The sequence below is a fragment of the Urocitellus parryii genome, chromosome 11, assembly GCF_045843805.1.
Source record: "Urocitellus parryii isolate mUroPar1 chromosome 11, mUroPar1.hap1, whole genome shotgun sequence".
Taxonomy (NCBI): Eukaryota; Metazoa; Chordata; class Mammalia; order Rodentia; family Sciuridae; genus Urocitellus; species Urocitellus parryii.
In genome coordinates, this window is record NC_135541.1 from 100,408,741 (window position 1) to 100,435,156 (window position 26,416).

At 38.7% G+C, this 26,416-nt stretch overlaps 1 protein-coding gene and 2 pseudogenes across 1 annotated transcript; 1 reads left to right on the forward strand and 2 right to left on the reverse strand.

The window, feature by feature from the left end:
• Nucleotides 1-3,636: 3,636 nt before the first annotated feature.
• Nucleotides 3,637-4,014, reverse strand: LOC113177176 (protein LLP homolog pseudogene; annotated as a pseudogene).
• Nucleotides 4,015-8,859: 4,845 nt separating this feature from the next.
• LOC113177180 (nuclear pore complex protein Nup93-like) lies at nt 8,860-10,521 on the forward strand (annotated as a pseudogene).
• A 12,242-nt stretch (nt 10,522-22,763) lies between these two features.
• Nucleotides 22,764-25,001, reverse strand: Adam30 (ADAM metallopeptidase domain 30). The gene has a single exon (XM_026381713.2). It carries the CDS (start codon nt 24,999-25,001, stop codon nt 22,764-22,766), a length of 2,238 nt encoding a protein of 745 aa, XP_026237498.1.
• Between the last annotated feature and the right edge of the window lie 1,415 nt (nt 25,002-26,416).

Here is a 26,416-nt window from a genome sequence, read left to right on the forward strand (position 1 = left end):
GGTTATTCCCGGTGTTATAATTTCATTAAAAATAAAAAATTGAGGGCTGGGGTTGTGGCTCAGTGGTAGAGAGCTCGCCTAGCACGTGCGAGGCCCTAGGTTCGATCCTTAGCACCGCATAAAAGTAAAATAAAGATATTGTTCATCTACAACTAAAAAATAAAATATAAAAAAACACACAAACCACAATTGACTCTTCATGTTTAAGAAGAAAATTAATTTGAAAGCAAGGAATGACCACCCTGGCAGACTGGCCTCTCAGAGCTAGAGTTGCTACCTGTGCACTTCTTGAAACTTTACTTGCTCGGTGGAAACCTTGCTTCAGTAGATCTGGGCTGAAGGCTATTGGTGTGCTGACAATATCCTACCCCTGCAATATTAAGCCTGGGAGCCTAACCCCCAGTTACACAAAGATCCAGAATGATAAGTTTGGATACCAGATCATGATCATGCTGGGGCAAGGGGTGGTCTCCCTCAAGTCATGCAGCTTAACAGCCCAAGGGCCAGGCTGGCTCCTTTTTCAGAACACAATGAACAGAACAACTCTTCTTAACACCTGCATGCTAACCAAGATGTGATCTGTGGGGAAACTGCAAGCCTATTACTGCTGCCACTGTTTTACAGCCGTAGGGTGTACCTGTCAGGGTATAAATGAGTGTAAAAACAATACAACATTTCCTTTTTTGGCTTAAAACATTTGCAACAATCAATCCCAACTGCAAAGAATGGGCACACTCAAATTGGTATAATTCAAAGAGGCCTTATTTATGAAAGGATTATTACAGAAGACATTGTCAGATGTTGGGGAAACCTGGGGTACAGCACAGAAACCTCTGGCCAGGAACAATGAGCTATCCCCACTCTAGATCTAGAGGGGCAAAGGCTGGCAGAAGTTAGAATCCCATAGTGCAGGTTTCCTCAAGAAGAACCGAGACTTCTGTCAAGGCACCCTGAACCCTAGGCCGCTCAGAAGAAGGAAACCAGGGGAAGAATACCCCGGCCTCATTCTCCACCCCACCTCCACCCTGGGAGGTGAATCCAAGTGGAAGCTTAGAAAGGGTTGCCTGGGGCTGAGAGCTTGGTGGAGAAGGGAAGAGAGTGGATCTGAAGGTACTAACACATGGTCTCCTCAAACATTCTTCCTTCAACTATAATATTTATGAGAAATTTCCACTAGTGGAGTCAGCATTGATATATCAAGGCAGGAACAACAAACTATAAGAAATTATGCATTGGTAATCCCGACTGGAATTCTATTCCTGACTTCTTTGTGGGTTTCTTTATTGCTTTGGCTTTGAGCACCCACCCTGATCATGACCAACAGTAGGCCGGACAAATGATGTTACATTCATTCGAATTTCATACATGGATGAAAGTCAGCCATATGCCATATGTAGCAACACCAAGAATTGTCTTAGACATGATACTGAGCACAATAAATCAGACAGAAAAGAGCACACTTTGTATGATTTCCATTATACAAATTCAGGAAAAATAAAACAATAGTAAATAGAGATCTGAACCATGGATACTTTTGGGGGACGGGCATCTTAACTAAGACAAGAACAAGATGAATCTTGCTGGAGTCCGAAAATCTCTTAAGCAGGTGATGGTTATATGAATGTATACATCTGTAAAAGTACATGTAAAGTTTAGCTTTAAGATTCGTGCATTTTACTTATGTAAGTTGTATTTTAATAAAATACAGAACCTACAGAAATATATAAACACCTAATACAATAAGAAATGTATGTCATCATATTTATTTCAGACTTTTAAAGATGACATACTGCTTATAGCTTAACACTCCTATTTTTTCCTCTAATTCCATTCCCCCCTTTTTTTCTTTCTTCCCTCCTTCCCTCCTCTCTCAGTTACTGGTTTTCATGAATTTTGTTTGCAGGGATGATCTTCTTAAAAACATCATTGTATGTAATATTTCAAACTCAATTGTATGAAACATGGGGTTGAATACTTATGAAGTTAATTAATTAATGACATAAACTAGTGCTTTAGCTTGCTGGGCAGGAGTTCTGAGTTCCGGCTGAATAATTCATATCCATTGGGTTCTGGCTGTATTTGGCACCTGGTGGCATTGGTTTAGGATTGATTCTGGGTTTTGTAACCTCACTGCAATTTTTAAGAGCCTCTTTGTAAATCCTCACTGCTTCATGAGCCTATTTTCACAGAATTCAGGCCATGCAAACATTGGAGTATAGGGACCCAGCCCTTATTCTCTGTAATGGAATTGTCTCATGTTTCTCCCTCCAAAATTACTTTTCCTTGCCTTCTGCAGAAGGCTGAAAGGCAGGGACTAGGCAGAGGAAGGGAATTAACAACTAATCATGTTACTGTAGTTATTGCAAGGTTTTACATGTAAGAATTGGAAGGGAGGCTAATAAGACTGTATACCTGAATGAAACAAGAAAACTTATGAAAGAATTACCATAAACCATCAGGAATTTAATAGAGTGATGTAAAACTAATTCATAGAAATAGATTTTATTATTTAAAAAACTAGTTGGAGGATATATGATTGAAAAGAGGTGCACAATTATAATAGCAAACACACACACACACCACTAACCATCAAAAAATTGCAGACCCCAAATATTAACAAACATCACCCACTGTTTCCTTATCAGGTTACAGCTTTATCAGTTGCTGTTGCTTTATCAATTATAGCTCTAGTTCTGTCCTATTCTTCCCATTTTTCCGCTTTCCTGATTCTCTAGATAAAAATGCTGAATATATCTGATTATGCCCACAACTCAGATAAAATTCATTCAAATGCTCAATTGCTTGAACCCCCACTAATATCACCTAACAAGCACTTCAAATCCTGAGGTGGCCACATTCCCCAAGGTATGCAGCTTCTCTGCTGCAGCACTCAGAAAGGGGCACTTATTTGATTGACTCACAGAGCTACTCCTGGTGATTTTTTTTCACACAAAATATCTTTTATTCTTAATTACAGAAAATCAAAACTGCAATCTAGTACTATTCATAAGACCCACTGATGTCACTTTTTTAAAAAAAAATATAACTATATAGTAGCTTTTTAAACATTTGAGTTCACTCAGATTTGTCAGTTAATCATTTTACCTTTACTGACTATGATTTTACCAAGTTGTGAGATCAAACATTTACAACCACATCATTTTTTTTCCTTTGGTACTGGGGATTGAACTTAGGGTCACTCAACCACTAAGCCACACCCCCAGCCCTTTTTATATTTTGAGACACTGTCTCAGTTGCTTAGGACCTCGCTAAATGCTGAGGCTGGCTTTGAACTTGTGACCCACCTGCCTAAATCTCCCAAGCTGCTGGGATCACATGCGTGTTCCAACACACCTGGTCATCCACATTAATTCTTGACAGAATTTTGATGTCTGATACTATCTAGATATTGAGCGACATCCAATTAAAATATCAGTATACCTTTCATTTACCAAAGAAATTTTATTCAAGTTTCTAAAACAAACTCGAAAGGTTATTCTGGGTTTGAATTGAAGACAAAAAGGCAATTTAAAATATGAAAACAAATAGTTTTCACGTAGTAGGAGTCAAAATCAATGTATATATTCTCCAATCAAACATCTGCCCCATATGGAGTTTTTCAAGTTCTTAGAGAGTCTACCAGGTCAAACCCTTTGCTGCCTTTGCTGCTTTTGCTTTGCTCTTCTGCCTTCCTTTCTCTCACTTTGCCTTCAGTCTTTTTCTTTGCCTCTGGTCCATCCACACGGGGTACTATCCACACTGGTCTAGAGGAGTCTTTTTGTTTCTCTTAATCTCAGTTTTCATGTCGTCTTTTTCGTCTTTCCCCACACACGGCGTTTTCTTCGGGCAATGATTGGGTACCACCACCGTTGCTGTTTCTTTAACATCTTTCATTAAAACATCACTGCCTACTTTGAGAATATTTTTAAGTCTGTTGAGCTCTTTCGGAGCATTCTTTTTCCTCTTTTCAGCCCACGTCTTCCTTTTCCACTTACTCCGTGAGCTTTTAGCCATCTTTTATAAGACCATCTTCTGCAAGCAGCATGCCAAGTGGAAGTCCCCCACTCCTGGTGATCTTTGACTGATAGACAAAAACAAGGCACTGTGTCAAAACTCCCAGACCGAAAAACTCCCAATTCAACACACGATTACAAACAGGAACTCATGGAAACAGAGTTTATAAATTTATTTCAAGAATTTCACAAAAATTCAACATACTCAGATATAGTTTCTAAGATTCAGTATCATGCAGTTATCTCTGAACATAGCACTGTCAAATTAGAAAGAAATGAAAATATGACCAATATTCTTACATGTATGAAAAAATTAATTTACAAATTATCAAATTATTAGTGTAAGTGTAAATTAGAATGTATTTAGAATTGTACAAAAACAATTATCAAGTAGCATTATATATGAAGCACTATTAACATTTGTGGAAAGCAGCTAAGTTTTTAAATAGAGAAACATTAGTCTTGAGCTGAGGTGGTGCCTCAGTGGTAGAGCACTTGCCTAGCATGTGTGATGCACTGGGTTTGATTCTCAGCACCACATATAAATAAATGAATAAAATAAAGGTCCATCAACATCTAAAAAATTTTTTTAAAAAACTTTAATGTAAGTACCTACGTAGCAGAATAATAATGTAAGAACCTTCATTAAGAAATTAGACAAAGAACCACAGAATAAACCCAAAAAGATAGAAGAAAGAAAATAAGATAAGCAGAAATGAGTGAAATAACTGAAAAAGATAATTAATTTTACGAAAAACTGGTTATTTGAAAAAAAGATGAGAGAAAACTCTGACAAGAATCAACAAGGAAATTATAAAGAATGCACAACTAGAAGCACTAGAGAAATAAAAGTAGGATTTAACAGCAGACATAGTAATTTAAAATTCATATGAGAATACAACATCAAAATCTCAGGGACACTATGAAGGCAGTTCAAAGAAGAAAGTTCATTGCATTGAGCTTGTTCATTAAAAGGATTGAAAGTAGGGCTAGGGTTGTGGCTTGGAGGTAGAGCCCTTGCCTACCTTGTGTGAGGTGCTGGGTTTGATCCTCAGCACCACATAAAAATAAATAAATAAAAAATAAGGGTATTGTGTCCAACTACAACAAAAAATTATTTAAAATAAAGGATAGAAATGTGGAAAGCAGGGCTGGGGATGTGGCTCAAGCGGTAGCGCGCTTGCCTGGCATGAGTGCGGCCCAGGTTCGATCCTCATCACCACATACAAACAAAGATGTGTGTCCACCAAGAACTAAAAAATAAATATTAAAATTCTCTCTCTCTCTCTCTCTCTCTCTCTCTCTCTCTTTAAAAAAATTCTCTCTCTCAAAAAAAATAAAACAAAATAAAGATGATGTGTCCGCCAAAAACTAAAAAGTAAATATTTAAAAATTCTCTCTCTCTTAAAAAAAAAGAAATATGGAAAGCAGTATGGAGATTTCTTGGAAAATAGGGAATGGAACCACCATTTAACCCAGCTATCCCTCTCCTTGGTCTATATCTACAGGACTTAAAAACAGCATACTACAGGGACACAGACACATCCATGTTTATTGCAGCACAATTCACAATAGCTAAACTGGAACCAACCTAGATGCCCTTCAATAGATGAATGGATAAAAAATATGGCATATATCTATACACTGGAATATTACTCAGCAATAAAAGAGAATAAAATCATGGCATTTGCAGGTAAATGGATGGAGTTAGAGGAGATAATGCTAAGTGAAGTTAGCCAATCCCCAAAAAACAAGTGCCAAATGTTTTCTTCAATATAAGTAGGCTGATTCATGGTGGGATAGGGAGAGGGAGCATAGGAGGAATAGACAAACTCTAGATAGAGCAGAGGGGTGGGAGGGGAAGGGAGAGGGCATGGGGTAATTAATGATGGTGGAATGTGATGATCATTATTATCCAAAGTACATGTATGAAGACACAAATTGGTGTGAATACACTTTGTGTACAACCAGAGATATGAAAAATTGTGCTCTATATGTGTAATAAGAATTATAATTCATTCCACTCTAATATTAAATTAAAAAAATAAAATAAATAAATAGAACAAACAAACAAACAAAAGGAAAGAAAGTCATCAAATAAATAACCTAACATTACATTTCAAAGCCCTAGAAAAAGAACACATCAACACCAAAAGCAGTAGAAGATAGGAAATAATTAAAACCAGAGCTGAAATCAATGAAATTGAAACAAACACAAAAAAAATTTCAAAAAATCAATGAAATAGAAAGTTGGTTCTTTGAAAAAAATAAAGAAAATTGATAAACCCTTACCCAAGCTAATGAAGAAAAAGAAAAAAAATATTGAAATTTGTGATGAAAAAGGAAATATCACCACAGACACCACTGAAATACAGAAGTTACTTTGGAAATCTATACTCCAATAAAATAGAAAATCATGAAGAGATCAACAAATTTCTAGAGACATATGACCTATCCATATTGAATCAAGAGAACATAGAAAATTTAAACAGATCAATTTCAAGCAATGAAATTGAAGATACCATCAAAAGCCTACTAACAAAGATAGCCCATTCAACAAATGGTGCTGGCAAAACTGGAAATTCATATGTAGCAAAATGAAATTAAACCTCTGTCTCTCACCCTGCACAAAAACCAACTCAAAGTAGGTCAAAGAGTTAGTCACTAGAACAGAGACTCTATCCCTAATAGAAAAAAAACAGGCCCAAATCTGCACCATGTCAGCCTAGGATCTAACTTCCTTAACAAGACTCCTAAAGTGCAAGAAGTAAAATCAAGAATCAATAAATGAGATGGATTAAAATTAAAGAGCTTCTTTTCAGCAAAGAAAACAATCAATAACGTGAGGAGAGAGCCTACAGATTGGGAGAAAATCTTTACCACATGCAACTCCAAGCATTAATCTCTAGGCTATATAAAGAACTCAAAAATCAGGGCTGGGGATGTGGCTCAGTGGAAGCGCCCTCGCCTGGCATGCATGCGGCCTGGGTTCGATCCTCAGCACCACATACAAATAAAGAGGTTGTGTCTGCCGAAAACTAAAAAATAAATAAATAATTTTTTTAAAAAAAGAACTCAAAAATCTTAACACTAAAAACCCAAATAACCCAATAAATAAATGGGCAAAGGAACTGAATCGGCACTTCACAGAAGAAGAAACGTGAATGGTCAAAATATATATGGAAAAAAAAGTTCAACATCTCTAGCAATTAAGAGAAATGCAAATTAAAACTACACTGAGATTCCATCGCACTCTAGTCAGAATGGCAATTATCAAGAATATTAGTAACAATAAATGTTGGTGAAAATGTGGAGGGAAAAGTACACTCATACATTGCTGGTGGGACTGCAAATTGGTGCAACTACTATGGAAAACAGTATGGAGATTTCTCAGAAAACTTGGAATGGAGCCACCATTTGACCCAGCTATCCTTGACTCCTTGGTTTATATCCAAAAGACTTAAAATCAGCATGCTATAGAGATACAGCCACATCAATGTTTATAGTAGCTCAATTCACAATAGCTAGACTATGGAACCAGCCTAGGTGTCCCTCAATAGATGAATGGATAAAGAAAATGTGAAATATATATATATATATATATATATATATATATATATATATATATATTCAATGGAATATTACTCAGCTTTAAAGAAGAGTGAAATTATGGCATTTGCCAGTAAATGGTTGGAGTTGGAGAATATCATAATAAGTAAAATAAGCCAATCCCACAAAACCAAAGGCCAAATGTTTTCTCTAATATGTAGAAGCTAATTCACAGTAAGATGGTTGCACTAGGGAAGAAGAGCATAACCTTAGATTAGGTAGAGGGAAGTGATGGTGGGGAGGGGATGTGGGTATAGGAAAGATAATAGAATGAAATAGACATTATTATTTTATGTACATATGTGACTACATGACCAATATGATTTTGTAACATGTATACTCAGAAAAATGAGAAATTATATCCCAGCTGTGTATATCAAGTGCATAAATGCATTCTACTGTCATGTATAACTAATTAAAACAAATTAAAAAATAAAAAAAGAGTGAGAGGAAAATAACAATATTCTTGGACATGCAAAAACTTAAGACAGGAGCCCAATGTAATTTTGTAGAACCCAATGCAAAATGAAAATTTGAGATCCCTTATTAAAAAATTATGAAAAATTTCAAGATGGCAACTGCAAAGCATGAAAATAAGTGTGGGACCCCTCTGAATGCAGGTCCTCTTTCTTAGGCATATATGTATCACATACCCAGGAAGTCGACCCTGAACCCAGAAAGCTCACTACCCATGAACTCCTTTCTATATGAAACAACATTTAATTTTGTTAGGGTAGTGGCGCAAATAGCCACAAGAGACACATCTTTGAGATCAAGCAAAAGTTTCTTGACAGACCATATCTGCCAGGCTGCCCTCCTACAAGGCACAGCAGCCTGCTGGAAAAAAAAAAAAATTCTTAACTATATAGTCAAATACAATAGAATAGTTAAAAATAACTCATCTGGTCCTGGGATTGTTACTTGATGTCTTTGCTGTGGTTTTGGTAGTGAGGGACTCTTCCAGGGAGGGAGGGTCATGCCTGGGTTGGCAGGTACTGATTTTCAAAATGGAGTTACTTAGGCCTAAGGACCTAACAAATTTAAAAAATAAATGGGCAATCAAAAATAAATAAAATAAATTTAAAAACCAAATAAGACAAAACAAATATCCCAATTAAAAGACTGTCTTGACTATAATATTCTTTATGAAGCTTAAAGTAGTGATTTCGAAAAGAACACTATGAAGAGGACCCGGACGGTAAAGAAGGCTGCAGTGCTACTAGGATCTGTATTTTCAATGGATACTGAGGGGTTTGGTGAGCTCCTTCAGCAAGCTGAACAGCTTGCTGCTGAGACTGCGGGCATCTCAGAGCTTCCCCGTGGGGAACAGAACTTACAGGAGATCCAGCAGGCAGCTGAGTGCCTGCCTTCCCATACCCCCACACGCACGTCCCAGGGGACAGCAGATGTCAAGGTGGCTCCCTGAAGAATGAGAAGGACCATGCGCTGCTGTCTGCCATTGAAGAGTCCCGAAAGCGGACCTTTGGTATGGCGGAGGAGTCCCATGGGGGGGAGTCAATGCTGGTGGAGTGGGAGCCAGCGAAACAACCGATTCTGCACACGCTGCTGGCGTCCGGAGAGGATGCGCTTGACTTCACCCAGAAGAGTGAGCCCGGTTACATCAATGACGTGGGGCCCCCTGGTCGGAGCTCTCTGGAGAGCACTGAGATGGCCTACGCCCGGCAGATTTGTATCTGTAATGAGAAGACTGTCAGTGGCCATCTGCAGCCTAACCTTGTGGTCCTCTGTGCTTCCGTCGCAGAGCTGGAGGATAAGAGCATTTCTGACGTGACAGATGGATGTGTTGTCGGCACCAGCGACTGACGCCCTGAAGAGCCGGAGCAGCGTGGAAGTGCGCACCGAGTTCCTCAGGGGGGCGCTGGGGTACCTGGAGCAGAGTTAGAAGAAATACACCCCGGTGCCTGTGTTTGGAGATGTGCATCGGGCCCAGCTGGGTGGTGTGCCTGGGACTTATCCGTTGGTGCGAAGTTTTCTGAACATTAAACTCCCAGCTCCCTTACCTGGACTTCAGGGTGGAGAGGTGGAGGGCCACCCTGTCTGGGCGTTGATCTACTGCTGCACGCACTGCACGGACCTGCTTGCGGCTTCTCAGGTGGCGAACCGAGCCCAGCACCAGCTGGGAGAGTTCAAGACCTGGTTCCAGGAGTCCATGAACAGCAAGGACCGAGGATTGTCCCCAGCCACGGAAAACAAGCTCCGGCTTCATGACCGCGGAGCCCCCAGGAACAACACAGACCCCCACCGGCGGGCAGATGCGATGTCACTGACGTAGTGAAGTGGCAGACAGAACCCAGGACTACCTGTGGCTGAAGTGCTCAGCTCCTCAGCCATGAGCCTGCTGACCCTCCTTGAACGCGATCCTGGGATCAGTGTCCCCCAGTCCAATAAGGAGTGGCTGAAGAACTTGGCGCTCTCCATCGCTGAGAGGTACCAGACTCAGGGAATAAGTGCAAATAAATTTGTGGACTCCACCTTCTACCTTTTGTGGGACTTGATCACCTTTTTTTTTTTTTTTTTTTGATGAGTATCACAATGGTCACATTGACAGAGCCTTTGATATAATGGACCGCTTGAAGCTGGTGCCCCTGAATCAGGAAAGTGTGGAAGAGAGAGAGTAGCTTCCTTCAGAAATTTCAGCGATGAAATCAGGCACAACCTCTCAGAAGTTCTTCTTGCCACCATGAACATCTTGTTCACACAGTTTAAGAGGCTTAAGGGGACCAGTCCATCCATCCAGGTCCCAGCGAGTCATCGAGGACTGTGACTCTCAACTCCGAAGTCAAGCCTGAGCCCTGATTACCTTTGCGGAAAGATACCTTGCCGGACGTCTGGGGACCCCAATGCCAGGCTGGAGCAGATGGAGGTGCTCATGAATTAAGGGCATGCCTTGGGGCTCCTGGGATTGGACACTGCTGGTACATTAGGCGCCTGGGTCCAGTGGGCTGGGGTTTCTGATTTTGTTTCTGTTGTGTTTTTTTTTTTTTTTTGTTTGTTTGTTTTTTGTGAACACCAATAAATTTCTTTGATTTGTAAAAAAAAAAAAAGAAAGAAAGAAAGAAAAGAAAAGAATTCTATGAAGAAACAAGGCCAATTATTTTTAAATCACACATTAAAATTTGACAATTTCAACAAAATAGAAGATATGGGAAAGGAGTAAAAGTACAAAGCATGCTTCATGACTTGTGAGGTTAGGTACAGGGGATGTTTTAGACACTGATTAACTAGAACAAAATATATTTTTTAAAAACAGATTCTAAATATTTAGAGGAAGCAGTAATATTTAAAAGTAACCACAAAATTAGTGACTAAAAAAATAACATAGGTTTATCATATTGCAGTGTCTGTGGATCAAGAATCCAGGCATGGTGCAGCTGGGTCCTCTGCACCACCATGCAGTCAAGGTGGTGGCCAGGGCTGGGCTCTCATTTGAAAGCTCGAGTGAGGAAGTGTCTGCTTTCCAGTCTCCTCTGGTTGTTGGTGGGATCTGGTTTCTGACAGCCTTGTGGAGTGAGGGCCTCAGTTTCTAGCTGGCTGTCAGCTGAAGCCACCCTGGTCCCAGCAGGGTCCACCCAGGTCCCTCCCCAGGGTGGTTACTTCCTTGGTGAAAACTTGTAAGCTGAGGAGGAACCAAGGCTGCTGGCAAGATGGAAGTTACAATCCTATGTGCTATAACCACAGAGGTGACATCATTTTTGCTGGATTCTATTAATGGTTAGAAAGACATGACAGGTCAACCCCCCTCAGGGGGAGGGGAACCCAAGGGTGTGCATACCAAGAAGCAGGGATCCTTCTGGGCTTACTCACAGCCACATACATTTACCAGAGGGTTTGTCAGAAAAAGGAGACTTGGTCATATACCTGATCTATGCAAAGGCTTGCCTGCTCTCCCCACAGATGAGAAAGTAAATGTCTTGCTCATCTGTATCTAGGTTCAAATGCAATCCTATAATCGCCATTTGTTGAATGAATATATCAATTGCTGCAAAGGAACACAGTTTTGAAAAACAGTTTGATATCATTAACAGGTTGGTTTCTATTTGCATTGAAATAAATCTGGCAGTTTTTCATATTAAAGGTCAAAATGTCATGCCAGAAAGGACAAAACAAGAGCTTTAACACATTCCAGAACAAAATTTTTCCACAGGACGCCTTGTGTTTGCCTTTCCCTTCTAGACTATTGTCATAGTCCTGCCTCCAGTAGCCATTTACATTTGAATCACGTTTCTCTTTTGAAATTGAACAAATATAGTACCTCCTTTTAAATGTCCTTTAGAAAAAAAAGAAGCCTACCAACAAAGAAAAGCCCAGGACCAGATGACTTCTCAGCTGAGTTCTACGGGACCTTCAAAGGAGAACTTACACTAATTCTCTTTAAATTATTCCATAAAAATAGAAAAGGAGGGAACCTGAACCCTTCCAAACTCATTCTTTGAAGCCAATATCATCAAAACAAAGACACATCAAGGAAAGAAAACTTCAGACCAATATTCCTGATGAACATAGATTTTTCAATAAAATAGTGGCAAATCACATACAAAACATATTAAAAAGATAGTGCACCATTATCAAGTGGGGTTCATTCCAGGGATGCAAGGTTGTTTCAACAAATGGAAATCAATAAACATAATTTATCACATCAATAGATTTAAAGACAAGAATTGAATGATTATCTCAATACATGCAAAACAATTTTTTTGGGACAAAATTCAGCATCCACTCATGCTCAAAACACTAGAAAAACTAGAAATAGTAGGAGAATAACTCAACATTGTAAATGCTATATATGCTAAATCCAAGGCCAACATCATTCTAAATGGTGAAAAACTCAAAGTATTTCCTCTAAAAACTGGAACAAGACAAGGATGCCTCTTTCACCACTTCTAGTCAACATGAAACCCTAGCCAGATCAATTAGAAAAAAAAAAAAGGAAGAAAGAAAAAAGAAAAGAAAAAGAAGAAAAAGGCATCGAATAGGAAAAAAGAAGTTGAAATTATCCCTATTTGCCAAAAACATGATTCTATATTTAGAAGACCAAAAAAACTCCATCAGAAAGCTTCTAGAATTAATAAATGAATTCAACAAACTATCAGGGTATAAAATCAACACCCATAAATCAATTGTGTTCCTATACACTAATGACGTATCAACTGAAAGAGAAATCAGGAAAACTATCCCATTCACAATAGCCTCAAAAAAAAAAAAAAAAACAACTTTGGAATCACTATAACAAAAGAAGTAAAAGGTTTCTACGGTGAAAACTACAGAACACTAAAGAAAGTAGTTGAAGAAGACTTCAGAAAATGGAAAGATCTCCAATGCTCTTGGATGGGCAGAATTAATATTGTCAAAATTGCCATCCTACAAAAGTGCTATACAGACTTAATGCAATTCCTATTAAAATTCCAATGATGTTCTTCATAGAAATAGAAAAAGCAATCATGAAATTCATTTGGAAAAATAAGAGGCCCAGAATAACCAACGTCATCCTTACCAAGAAAAGTGATACAGGAGACATCAAAACACCAGACCTTAAATTATACTACAGAACTATAGTAATAAAAATTGCATGTTATTGGCACAAAAACAGATCTGGAGACCAATGGTACAAAATAGAAGACACAGAGACATACCCACATAAATACAGTTATCTCATACTAGACAAAGGTCCATAAACACGTTAGAGAAAAGATAGTCTCTTCAATAAATAGTGCTGAGAAAACTGGAAATTCATATGTAGTAGAATGAATTTGAACCCCTATCTCTCACTCTGCACAAAACTGAATTCAGAGTAGAACAAGGACCTAGGCATCCATCCGGCCACGCTATGCTTATTAGAAGAAACAGTAGGCCCAATTCTCTACCTTGTTGGCTTAGGAACCAACGGCCTAAAGCCCAAGAGGTAAAATCAAGAATCAATAAATAAGATGGATTCAAATGAAAAGGCTTCTTTACAGCAAAGGAAACATTAAGAACATGAGCAGAGAGTCTACAGAATGGGAGAAAAAAATCTTTACCACCTGCACCTTAAATAGAGCATTAATCTCCAGAATGTACAAAGAACTCAATATCTTAACACAAAAAAAAAAGAAAAAGAAAGAAAGAAATAACCCAGTCAATAAATGGGCAAAGCAACTGAACAAGCACTTCACAGAAGAAGAAATAGAATTGTTCAACAAATATATGAAAAAATGTTCAACATCTCTAGTAATTAGAGAAATGCAAGTCAAAACTACACTGAGATTCCATCTCATTCCAGTCAGAATGGCAATTATCAAGAATACAAGTAACAATAGATGTTGGTGAGAATGTGGGGGAAAAGGTTCACCCATACATTGCTGGTGGGACTGCAAATTGGTGCAACTACTTTGAAAATCAGTATGGAAATTCCTTAGAAAACTTGGAATGGAACCACTATTTGATCCAGTTATCCGACTCCTTGGTCTAAACCCAAAGGACTTAAAATTAGCATACGACAGTGATACAACCATATCAATGTTTATAGCGCTCAATTCACAATAGCCAAGCTATGGAAACAACTTAGGTATCCTTCAACATATGAATGGATAAAGAAAATGTAGTATATATTACTCAATGGAACATTACTCAGCCATAGGAAAAAATGAAATTATGGCATTTGTCAGTAAATGGATGGAACTGGAGAATATCATGCTGAGTGAAATAAGCCACTCCTAAAACCAAAGGCTAAGTGTTCTTCCTGGTATGCGGCTGCTAACCCACAACAAGGGTGGTTGGGGAGGGAAAGAATAGGATTAGACACAGGGGAATGAAAGGAAGGTAGGGTGGAGGGGAATAGGAAGTACAGTAGAATTAATCAGACATAACTTTCCTATCCTTGTGTTTGAATACATGACCAGGACAACTCTGCATCATGTACAACCTCAAGAATAGGATCCTAATTAGAATAAGTTATATGGCATGTAGGTTATAATATGCTAAAATACACTCTACTGTCATGTACATCTAAAAATAAAAAATTTTAAAAAGCATACCCATAAAAAATAAAATTCATTAGTGAACATGAACAAATTTATCTCAATATGTTTAGGAAAACAACAACACCAGGTCTAGATCCTTAAATAGGTAAGTTCTAAGAGGAACCTCAAAGAGGAGATACTCCCCAGCATAAACATTTCAGAGAATTAAAAATAAAGAGCATATTAAACTCATTTTAGGAAATTATTATAACTCTGAAAGCAAAACCTCACAAGGAAAATACAAATAAGGAAAATTAGAGATCTAGCTCACCCATAAATACAGATACAAAAATCCTAAATCAACTATTAGCAAACCAAAACAATGCATGTTTTAGAATTCCATCATTTTTCTCCAGAAAAGGAAGGCTAGGTAATAGTAGGTATACCAATTATGAGTTGTCATCACATTAAGGGGAAAACACAAATTACAGCAATGTATTGATAAAATTAAATCTTCATGGTAAAAACCATCAAGTATAACAATGTATTAGGACCACAGAGTAACTGGATAAAACTAATGAAGGTATCTACCACAATCTACAGCAAACATCACATTTAATGTTGGCACTGTAAATCTGAAAGGTAGGCACAAGGCAGATGCCAGCTTTCTCCCATGTGTTATATACCATATGATCTGGAAGTCCTACCTCTAGCCAGGAAGACAAGCAGCACGGTCCTTGCTTGTAGGTCATCTAATTTTAAAGTAGAAAGTTCCCAACCCCTCAAACTGTTAGAATTTGTTGCCCTTAAAGAGAAAATTTCTAAAGATTCAGAATTTTTTCTGTAGGTGATTATTTGAATCCAACTAGGTCATGAGGAAAATGAGCTAGATTCTAGCTGCGGGACACCAGAGTCTATTGTAGGTGAGAAGACTTGGCTTGTGGAGGGACGTGACTTTAGAGACTTCTATTGATCCGATGGAGAACATTAGAGGTAAAACATGGATTTGGCAGTTTCACATGTGCCTCAGAAAGTATCATCCTGGACTCATGGAGCGGCATCCCTTTCTCCAGCTGAGAGACATAGACCCTAACTAGATTTCTGTAATCTTGTTTCTTTTGACTGGCAAATCTAAGTCCCTATAAGAGACTGTGATGATTGTTAATTGATTGCTTCTTAACTCTAAAATCATCCTTTCTTACTTCTTTTGTAAAAATGAACCTGGGTCTTTTAAGTGTTTTCATGGGTGCTAGCTGGCACTCTACTAAGCTTTGTGAGTAGAGGATGCTGGAGAGATTTTTCAGGAGTAAGACATATTTCTTCCTAGTTCCAGTAGCGAACTCTACAGACAGGCTCCTGCAATGTTGTAAGTGGATACCCACATGCCAGTCTCCTGAGCACAAGAACTTGTTCAATACCCCACTCTGCTGTATATGGCAGCTGGAGGCTCGCAGTGGCCAGCAGCCATCTCAGCAGCCCCCGCCTGCACCGTTTTATAGTGGAGTGTATTAAAGTGCTGGTTAAAACATCTTTCTGTGAACAACTTTCCCCAGTGCCCCTGAATGCCTCAGTGAGACACCTGTGAACGGCTTTTCCTAGTACTTTGGAGGTTGGGTTTTTGGAAAGATCCACCAGAGTGGCCATCTGAATTTTCTGTTTTGTGAAGTGCCTGTAGAACTCTTTGTTCCTTTTCTATTAGATTGTGTCTTTAATCATTGATTAATCAGTCATTTATAGCATCCTTTGTCAGTTATAGGATTTTCTACTATCTTGTTCAAATAATAAGACAGCATCATACCTTAGAAGGGATAAAGAATTTTATTCCATACAAAAAAAGAGAGACATACTAAAAGAAATTCATTAAAGCACACATTAGGCAGATATTTTACAATCATATATTATGGGAAGAGAGATGAAGACAGGAAACTCAGAAACCAGAATGGCTGAAGATATTCTGTATGGTGAAAAGCATTATAAAAATTAAGTGACAAATAACAGATTGGCACAACTGATTTACAAAATATAAGTAGCTCCAACAAATTATTTAAAGCAGTGAATGGGCAAGGAATTTGGAAAATTTGGCAACAACAAAAAAGTAGATCAAGTTTCATCTACTAACTAAACTCCACCCTAGTAGGCGGAGAATGCCAATTAAAATAATGAGCTACCCTCTTTTTCAAATGCAAATCTATGTTGAAGACTACATTAAAGACTTCTACTCAAACATTGTAGAAATAGGAACCTTATAGATGTATGCTATCTAATATGATAGCCATGGGTTACAGGAATGTATTTAATTATTATTATTATTATTTTGGATTTTGTTCTTTTTTTTTCCTTTATTGATTTTATTTTTTTTAAATACACGACAGTAGTGGAATGCATTACAATTCTTATTATACATATAGAGCACAATTTTTCATATCTCTGTATATAAAGTATGTTCATACCAACTTATGCCTTTATACATGTACTATTTTTTGCATTATAATTCTTAATACACATATATACCACAATTTTTCATATCTCTGTTTGTATATAAAGTATGTTGACACCCAACTCAAGTCTTCATACATGTACTTTGGATAATGATGTCCATCATATTCCACTGCCCTTGCTAATCCCCTGCCCTCTCCCTTTTCCTCCCATCCCCCTGCCCTATCTAGAGTTCATCTAATCCTCCCATGATCCCTCTCCCTATCTCACTATGAGTCAACCTCTTTATATCAGAGAAAACCATTGGCATTTGTTTTTTTGGAATTGACTAACTTCACTTAGCATTATCTTCTCCAATGTCATCCATTTACCTGCAAATGCCATGATTTTGTTCTTTTTTTAATGCTGAGTAAAATTCCATTGTGTATATATGCTACATTTTTTTTTTTATCCATTCATCCATTGAAGGACATCTAGGCTGGCTCCAGAGTTTAGCTATTGTGAATTGTGCTGCTATAAACATTGATGTGGCTGTGTCCCTGTAGTATGCTGTTTTTAAGTCCTTTGGGTATAGACTGAGGAGAGGGATAGTTGGGCCAAATGGTGGTTTCATTCCCAGATTTCCAAGGAATCTCCATACTGCTTTCCAAATTGGCAGCACCAATTTGCAGTCCCATCAGCAGTGTATGAGTGTACCTTTTTCCCCACATCCTTGTCAACACTTGTTGTTTTTGTCTTCATAATAGTTGCCATTCTGACTGGAGTGAGATGATATCTTAGAGTAGTTTTGATTTGCATTTCTCTGATTGCTAGAGATGATGAGCATTTTTTCATATATTTGTTGATTGATTGTATATCCTCTTCTGAGAAGTGTCTGTTCAGGTCCTTGGCCCATTTATTGATTGGGTTATTTGTTTTTTTGGTGTTTAGCATTTTGAGTTCTTTATATACTCTAGAGATTAGTGCTCTATCGGATGTGTGAGGGGTAAAAATTTGCTCCCAGGATATAGGTTCTCTGTTCACCTCACAGATTTTTTTTTTTTAGGCTGAGAAGAAACTCTTTAGTTTGATTCCATCCCATTTATTGATTCTTGGTTTTTATTCTTGAGCTATAGGCATCTTATTAAGGAAGTTGGGGCCTAATCCCACATGATGAAGATTAGGGCCTACTTTTCTTCTATTAGATGCAGAGTCTCTGGTTTAATTCCTAGTCCTTTATCCATTTTGAGTTAAGTTTTGTGCATGGTGAGAGATAGGGGTTTGATTTCATTTTGTTGCATATGGATTTCCAGTTTTCTCTGCACCATTTGTTGAAGATGCTATCTTTTCTCCAGTGCATTATTTGGCACCTTTGTCTAATTTAAGATAATTGTAATTTTGTGGGTTAGTCTCTGTGTCTTCTATTTTGTACCATTGGCCTATCAGTTTGTTTTTGTGCCAATACTATGCTGTTTTTGTTACTATTGCTCTGTAGTATAGTTTAAGATCTGGTATAGCGATACTACCTGATTCACTCTTCCTGCTTAGGATTGCTTTAGCTATTTTGGGTATCTCATTTTTCCAGATGAATTTCGTGATTGTTTTTTCTAATTTATGAGGAATGCCTTTGGTAGTTCGATTGGAATTGCATTAAATCTGTATAGTGCTTTTGGTAGTATGGTTATTTGGATAATATTAATTCTGCCTATCCAAGAGCAAGGTAGATCTTTCCATGCTCATGCATGCCAGGCGAGCGCGCTAGTGCTTGAGCCACATTCCCAACCCATAAACCAAGAGTATTTTTGTAACAGAGATTTGGAGAAGGAAAACATAAACTGAACCAACATTGGCTATGGATAAGAGGGAGAGGATAACACCCAAGTGGGGAAAGTGTGGGGATAGGAGGACAGTCCATAAGGAGAAGTACTGGTTGCTTTTGAATTGGTTAAGGTTGTAAGTCGGTTGCAATGAATGGCACCTGGACATCTTTCCTGTGGGGTTTAGGTCATATGGTTGGAAATGTGGAAGAGTCTTTTGTTGGTTTGGCTGATAGCTATTAGCTGATTAATTTTCCTTATCTTGCCTCTCCTCCACCCACTAGTCCTTGTATTAAATGCAGTATATCTCAGAATTTTTCTGTGTGCATTAAAGAATTTGTTGTACTCTTCACAAATCTGACATGAGTTTTCATATCCAACATTTTATTTCTTGGTTTCTTGGGAAGGGAAAATAAAGACTAAGAAAAGAGGTACATCAGGAGAAATGGACTATAAGGTGACACTACACATATGACTAGTTAAATCTCTTTTGACTTTAAAAGATAATGTCATCACAGGGCCAGACATATATCTATACATATATTTATATACAAAATCTCTTCCATAAAAGCCATGTTATTCCATGACTGATATTCACAGCAACCATATATATCAACATGTTTTTCACAATCTGATCAGTAGTCCACTAAGTATGCTTTTAGAATTGATGTATGTTATTAAACATAGCAGTCTAAACATTTGTACTTTTAAGGAAATGTGCTTAAAAATGGTTCAGTGATTTGCCCATGAGGACTATTTACAAAGACATCTACTTACTTTAGCAATAAAAACCCTGATATCAAGAGATAATGCTCATGCACACACCAAGATGGCTGCATGCTCTTAAAATATTTACATGTAGTTTCTTCTTTATGAGTCTCCCACACTTTCAATAAAGTGTGCTTCCTTCCATTTTCTCCATATTTCCTTCAGTCTTATTTCTGGGGGATGCATCCTTCCATTTCTACAAATTCAGGCCATCCTTGGTATTTATTTGTATCCTTATTGTTCTTTATGTGCTGTTCAAAAGGACTTTTTGTCTTAATGCCCTTCCCACCACAGAAGACCCAGTTGTCTCTAAAACCAAGAGTAGTAGTAGATGTGCTTCCCAATTCAGCAATAAGCTTGTATAAAAATAACCTATAAGCAGTATTTGTTATTTTGCTGTAAGTTGGAGTCCTTGCAGATATTTTGTAAATATTAATAACCGTTGGGGTACTTTTTCTTCCCTCAAACTGAATGTTATTCATAAGTAAATGCACCTTATGTGTTTAAACAATTTTTGTAATTTTTTTTTAGATTTTTGGTGATTATATACTCAGTCTCATTCAGCATGTATGTTTTGACATTTAAAATGCTTCCCTTGATTCTGTAAATTAAAAGAATAGCTATTTTACACTTCCAAGGATTGTACAATAAATGTTAGTTTTTTAAAATAATGAAAATAATTACATCTTGTTTTACACATGAATTTTTTATTATCTGGCAAAGTAATATATTGTGAAACTTCACTTAAGATTTTTTGAAGTATTTATTGTACTGCTTAACATGCAAATAAATTAAATCAGTGCTGTGGTTAAAAAGCAGAAGATATATCATAACATATATAAAATTTTATATCTAGATGCCAGGATACCCCTTTGATTTTGAAAGGATGGCTTTTGAAGATGCATTGAAATGTCAAGAGATGGGGTTAGGATTAGTTACCTAGAATAAACAGTACCCGAAAGGGTATTAATATTTATGAAATATCTGAAAGGCATTCAACTTACAGCAACTTACTGCTTTGGTGCAGTATGTTTTTGTTTGAATTCTATCTTGTATAGATTAAATTTTTTAAATAAAATTATAAAGTTTAAATAAAACTATAGATCTGACTATTCTTGATACCTCACATAAGCAGAATCTTATACTAATTTTCTTTCTGTGACTGGTTTACTTAGCACTTTGTCTTCAGGGATCACACCAACTTAACTTTGGAAGCAATCATTTTACTACATTTTATTTCCAGATCTCTTTAAAGTCAGCATTACAAGTGAAACAATGCTCACTTAACATTAATAATTTTCTTTATTCAAGTAGAAATTTGATGTTGACATTTCAGTAGTTTACATGGTATTTATTTAAGGGCTTGTGGAGGCATATTTTTATTTGTAATCACAGACACTTTTCTAGAACAAATGTATTATTATATGAATGTTAAAATAGAGTAAAAAGGAAGTAGGAAATAAGTAATATTTGGAAAATTAAAGAAAAACTGAGCCAGTCTTCATATTTCTGACTTTAATATGGTTAAAGTGAAATTTATCATTGTGGTTTCTATATTGTATTTGTTTTTCAATGAATCAGCTAATATTTTATAATTTTATGGTAGCTGAAAATTCATTTAGCCTGTATTTTACTTTATACTTTTAAAATTTACACAGATTATAAATAATTTGACTAAAAATATAATTTTATTCTGTTTGATCCTCAAAAAAAAAAGAGAGTTCTGAACATTACAATGTGAATATTCTAAACACTACTGAACTGTCCACAAAAATGGTCAACATTCTATGTACCCCACTGAAAACTGTAAAAACATTTGCAATGTAAAAATATCTTTAGTGTTTCTTAATAAATGTTCCTCTCTAAATACAGTTCCTGAATTACTATTAAATTTTTCTTGTATAATGTCATTATTTATAACCTGTATAAACCTGCATAGGTTAACCCTGCTGTGACTCATTTTCTATTTGGAAAAAACAACGGCAACCTCACAGAATTATTTTAAGCTGCATACACAATGATACACCTGAAGCTCTTAGAACACTGCCTGATACCTCGTATGCTCTGAGGAATGTTAGCCACCACTATCGGTATGTAGCTATGATTCAGGGTCATACGCTTCTGGGGAGGAGGGGACTGTGGGCAGCAGTAGAAGAGCAGGAAGACCCAGCCTCCTGCAAACCCAGCACCTTGGACTGAGAGGTCTGGGAGGGCCAAGCCCCTGCCTGAATATGAGAGTTGGGCACCCACTCCCTTGTCACATGCCACTCAGTCCTCACCTCCCACCCAAGGAGCAGTGTGAAGGGGGACAGAGACGTGGAGGCAGAGACATGGAGGTCCTTGGAGGTGGAAGGCATCCCTGCTTGCCTCTGTTGTACTTGGGAGTGTGGCAGTCCTAGGCCAGGTGTCCCTCAGCATACACTCAAAAAAGACTGCCCAGCAAGCCTATGACCCAAACACAGAAATTTGCTCACATTCGGACACTGCTGAAGATGGGAATCATCTATAGATTGTGGACTAATGCAGGTGTTATGATGGGTCAGTAGAGTTTACCCAGTTGAGGTCACCCCAAACATGCTACAAGAAGACCCCACCTTGTAGAGCCAGAGAGACCAGGAGAAAGGCATGACAGAGAAAATGCTCATTGAAGGCACAGCCTTTAATTTCATGTTGTTTATTTATAAAATGTGTTATCTTCACTTATCATGCAAGATGGGGCTCAGGTGCAGCTCTCAGCAGTGAGCAAGTTATAGGACGCAGAGGGAGAGGCAGATCATTACTTCATTTACTGGAATTTTAAGGCAGGGCTACACCTTCAAAACCATGGATTGCTGGAGATGTAGCTCAGTAGTAGAGTACTTGCCTAGCACGCACCAGGCCCTGGGTTCAATCTTCAGTCTAAAGTTCCACAAAACAAAACAGCAACAATAACATCATGGTAATTTCAGAGGGTTAGTGTTTAGAAATGCCATTAGGGCTTTCTTTTCAGGTCACCCAAAATTGGTTACAAATGGAGGGACAAGTGTGAATACTAGGAAAATAAAATGCACTGATTTTTTTTTTTCCAAAACAAGAATGTCATTTATTTGCTGATCAAATTGTGTGTGAAATTTAAGAATTTTTTTGGAGAAGAATGAAGAGCCATTGGGATCAATGATAAGCTTGTTAAACAACTGACTCTGTTATCAAAAGACTAAGGATTGCTTGTTTACTTTATTCGTTTCTTTCTCCGGATCTGTTGTCTTAATGTTAGTTTGTGGTTTCTTTGGTTTGGGTTGTAAACATTTTACTATTAGTTGCCTGAAACACACAATAATTGCTGAGATGATAAATAAAACCAGGCGCAAGAGCATAACAGACAAAACCTGAATTGTTGGGGGCACCAGCTCCTTCCGTGGTCCCGGGGGTCCACTGTCAATGCTCCCTCCATAGCCCAACTCCTCGCAGAATGGAGGGGCCCAGCCATACATGCAGTGGCAGTTTCTATTAGCGTTGCAAACACCTCGGCCGTTGCACTTCTCAGGCACACAGTCAAATTTCAGGACTGAGCTATTGACACAATTTGTCTTAAAACATACCTGGTCCTCGCCACAGGATGTGCCATCATATATCATACCTATGTCAGGTATCCCCATGGGATGCATGCTTAGATGGTAGCCTGTGCCCCAGCAGATGATATTGTCCTCTTCCAGATGGGTGGACATTATAATTGTGTGGTCTGGCAAATCAGGGATCACTTTGACATTTATACACTGCAGCCTTCCACATATCGCGTTTTCCTTCTTACACTTTATATATGTATGGACATCTTCTATCGCACAGTGACCATACTGATCGCCTTGTATATTAATTACCTCATAGCACTTACTAGGAGCCTCCCTAGCATCAGGTCCAAAAATGCTTTGGCACTGCATGTATCTGGATCGGCACTTTTGATTGTAACATCGGCCTTCATAACTGCAAGGGGTCCCATCTTGCTTGTAAGTGTCAGCTGGGCACTTATCTGAGTTCCCATAACAATACTCTGGAAGATCACATTCATTTTCTTCATCCCTACACACATATCCAGATGGAAGAAAGTTACATTTGTCACAGCAAAGTCCAACGCTACAGTTGGCACCCAGTTTCAATTTACAGTCTGCTCTACAACACAAATCTTCCTCACATTCTTCTATTGAACCACAATCACATTCCTCATTCTGTTCTATAATTCTGTTTCCACATCTGCTGTTTATATAATGTGGTTGTGGGATATCATTTAGGCATTTCGCTGCCTGAGACAAGTGTTTAAAATAAAGTTCGTAACTACAATTACTAAATCCAGTTCGTCCTGTGCCCATGATGCAGCTCTTCCTACCTCTACATTGGCAGTATTCTTTATCATGTAACATTCCCACAGAATGGCCCAGTTCATGAGCAGTCCAAGTGGCAGGTCCAAGGACATTTTCATCTAGAAAGGTGCTTATTGATCCAGATAAATCTGTACTACACACTCTTCCCCAGGAAAGTGCAAGGGCATCTATATATTTTCTGGAAATATATAAGTGTACCCAATCTGTGGTAATCCGAGTAGTTATTGTGTATTTTCTATATCGTATAAATTCTTTTAATACATCAGCTAAAGCCGGATGATCAGTACGTATTAGGCCTTCATCTCTCCATACTTCAATGCCTTTTAGATGTATCCTCATATTGATATCTTGATAGTAGGTGTCAATAATCCCAGTCAAAAGAATAGCATCATAGAGAATTAGAGAGAGATTCTGTTTCACAAACTCAAATCTTCTAGTATCAAAGATCATGACCAATTCCAAATACTTTTGGTGTTTATAGGACATAGTATAGTCACTTATCCTAGCCATATCCTCCTGCTGGGCCATTTGCCTTTCTGTTTCATCATCGGTTAAACCACAGGTCTGATTGCTAACCTCATCCTTCAGGAGGTACACAACATGTTCAAAAGTGGACGAGGCCTTGAGGGGCTCGATTTGGTACTGTTTGGCATCGATGCTCAGTACGCCTCGGAGTCCCCCCATGCATGTACTGAGAGTGGCGTCCGAGTCCTGAAATCCTTCCACCAGGCCCATATAGTTGCAGTCCTTGGGTATATAAGGGTGATCTTCCAGCAGTTGTCCCTCTTCTGTGAAGGAGAAAACACGGAGATGTTGCGGCAACAGAAGTTTCTTGGGCCACAGATGGATGATGTGCTTCTTACCTGCTAACTGCAGGAGGTAGGCCACGGAACTGGGGACACCCTGCTCCTCTCGCCAGAAGCTCAGCTTCTTGGGGATAGTGATTTCGTAGGAGTCAAATTCCAGTTGGTGGAAAAGTAAGTCATCGCCCAGAGAGTCAAGGAGGAGCAGGGCCAGACCCAGCACGGGGAGCAGGAGGCCTTGACAGAGGAAAGTCTGCTGGGACCTCATCCTCTGTCTGTTCCCTCCTCAGGAGTTGCAGGGGCAGCTCCAGCCTGGCGAGTCAGACTTCCCCGAACCGCCGCTAGAGGCGCAGGATCGCCAGGGGCGGGGTTCCCGCCGTAGAGACCGAGGGGACTTGGTCCTGGGGGCCGGGTCTAGCTGACCGTCCCAAAGGCGCGCGCCCGGTCCAACGCATCCAGTTCGTTTTCTGGGCGGTGCGTTGGGCGCGCGTGGCCGAATGGAGCGAAAGGTGCGCAAGAATCTAGATGGGAAAAGGGGGCTGCTGTCGTCTGGGTTGGAGGGGAACAGAGAGCAGTTTGAGGAATGGAGAAGGAATGGAGAAATGGGGGGAATTCAAGAGAGCTCACCAAGGCCCGCTGTGTCCTCGCCCTGTAGGGTGTCTGTGCACCCTGGGGCAAGGGTAGGAATCGGATGTCTCTTGGGCCGCTCTCCTCTCCTGACTGTGGCTGTTCGGCTGGGGTCCCCCAGCAGAAGGAAGGAACACCAGAACCCTCCAGAGTTGAAACAGACTCTTGACTATAACCGCCAATCAGAGTGCGGGATCGCAAGCTCTGTGTCCCAGCCCTTGCTCCTGAAGCAGCCCTGGCTGCAAGAGGCTCCAGAGGCTTCAGCCGTGCGCCCAGGCAAGGGGAAGTTCCTGTGCACATTTTGCCTGGTGTTTTTTTTTTTTTTTTTTTTTTCCTGCTGTGCGTGGCCAGGGTGCTAGGCATCAGCGAGATTTGATTTCTTTGTGTCCCTGTGGTGTGGTAGGAGAAGCTAGAATAAGGACCTGTTAGTAGAGGGAAGTCCAGGAATTTTCTGAGAAAGGCAAATAGCTGGTTTTCTTTGTAATATGAATGATGGGTGAGGATTGGCTGCGAAGGTACGAAGTCCCCAGCTCAGAGGACAGAGGGACATAGCTTCCACAGAAAGGGCAAATCACACAGAGTCATAAGGTGACTTGGAGGGATTTCAATAGAAGGGCAACCTTTTCAGTTTTTCTTAGGAAATTGGATCTGACTGCAGTACAGAGAATGTCATGCAGCACCAGAAATTAGGAGAGATATATATTAAAAATAGCCAATTACTCTTCATATCATCTTGTTTTTCCCCCACTAACATTTATTATGTATAATAATTTCTTTAAAATATCGTTTGGTTATTTTTAACAATTTAGATAATTTTCTTTATAGATGCATAAAATTCTATAGTAGGCAAGTAATTATGTATTTAGTTATTTCCCTTATGATGGATGATACATTAGTGTTTTGAGTTCTTTCCATTTGTGTTGTTATAAAAGGTACATTTTAGTAAATATAGCTGTATATCTATTTACAAAGCTGTATATGTATGAATTTATGTATAAACACACACACACACACACACTCACACACACACACACACACACACACACACACACACAC

Bases quoted from the DNA above. Each gene is read 5' to 3' on its own strand.
- Adam30 (XM_026381713.2), bottom strand. From the start codon at position 25,001: ATGAGGTCCCAGCAGACTTTCCTCTGTCAAGGCCTCCTGCTCCCCGTG.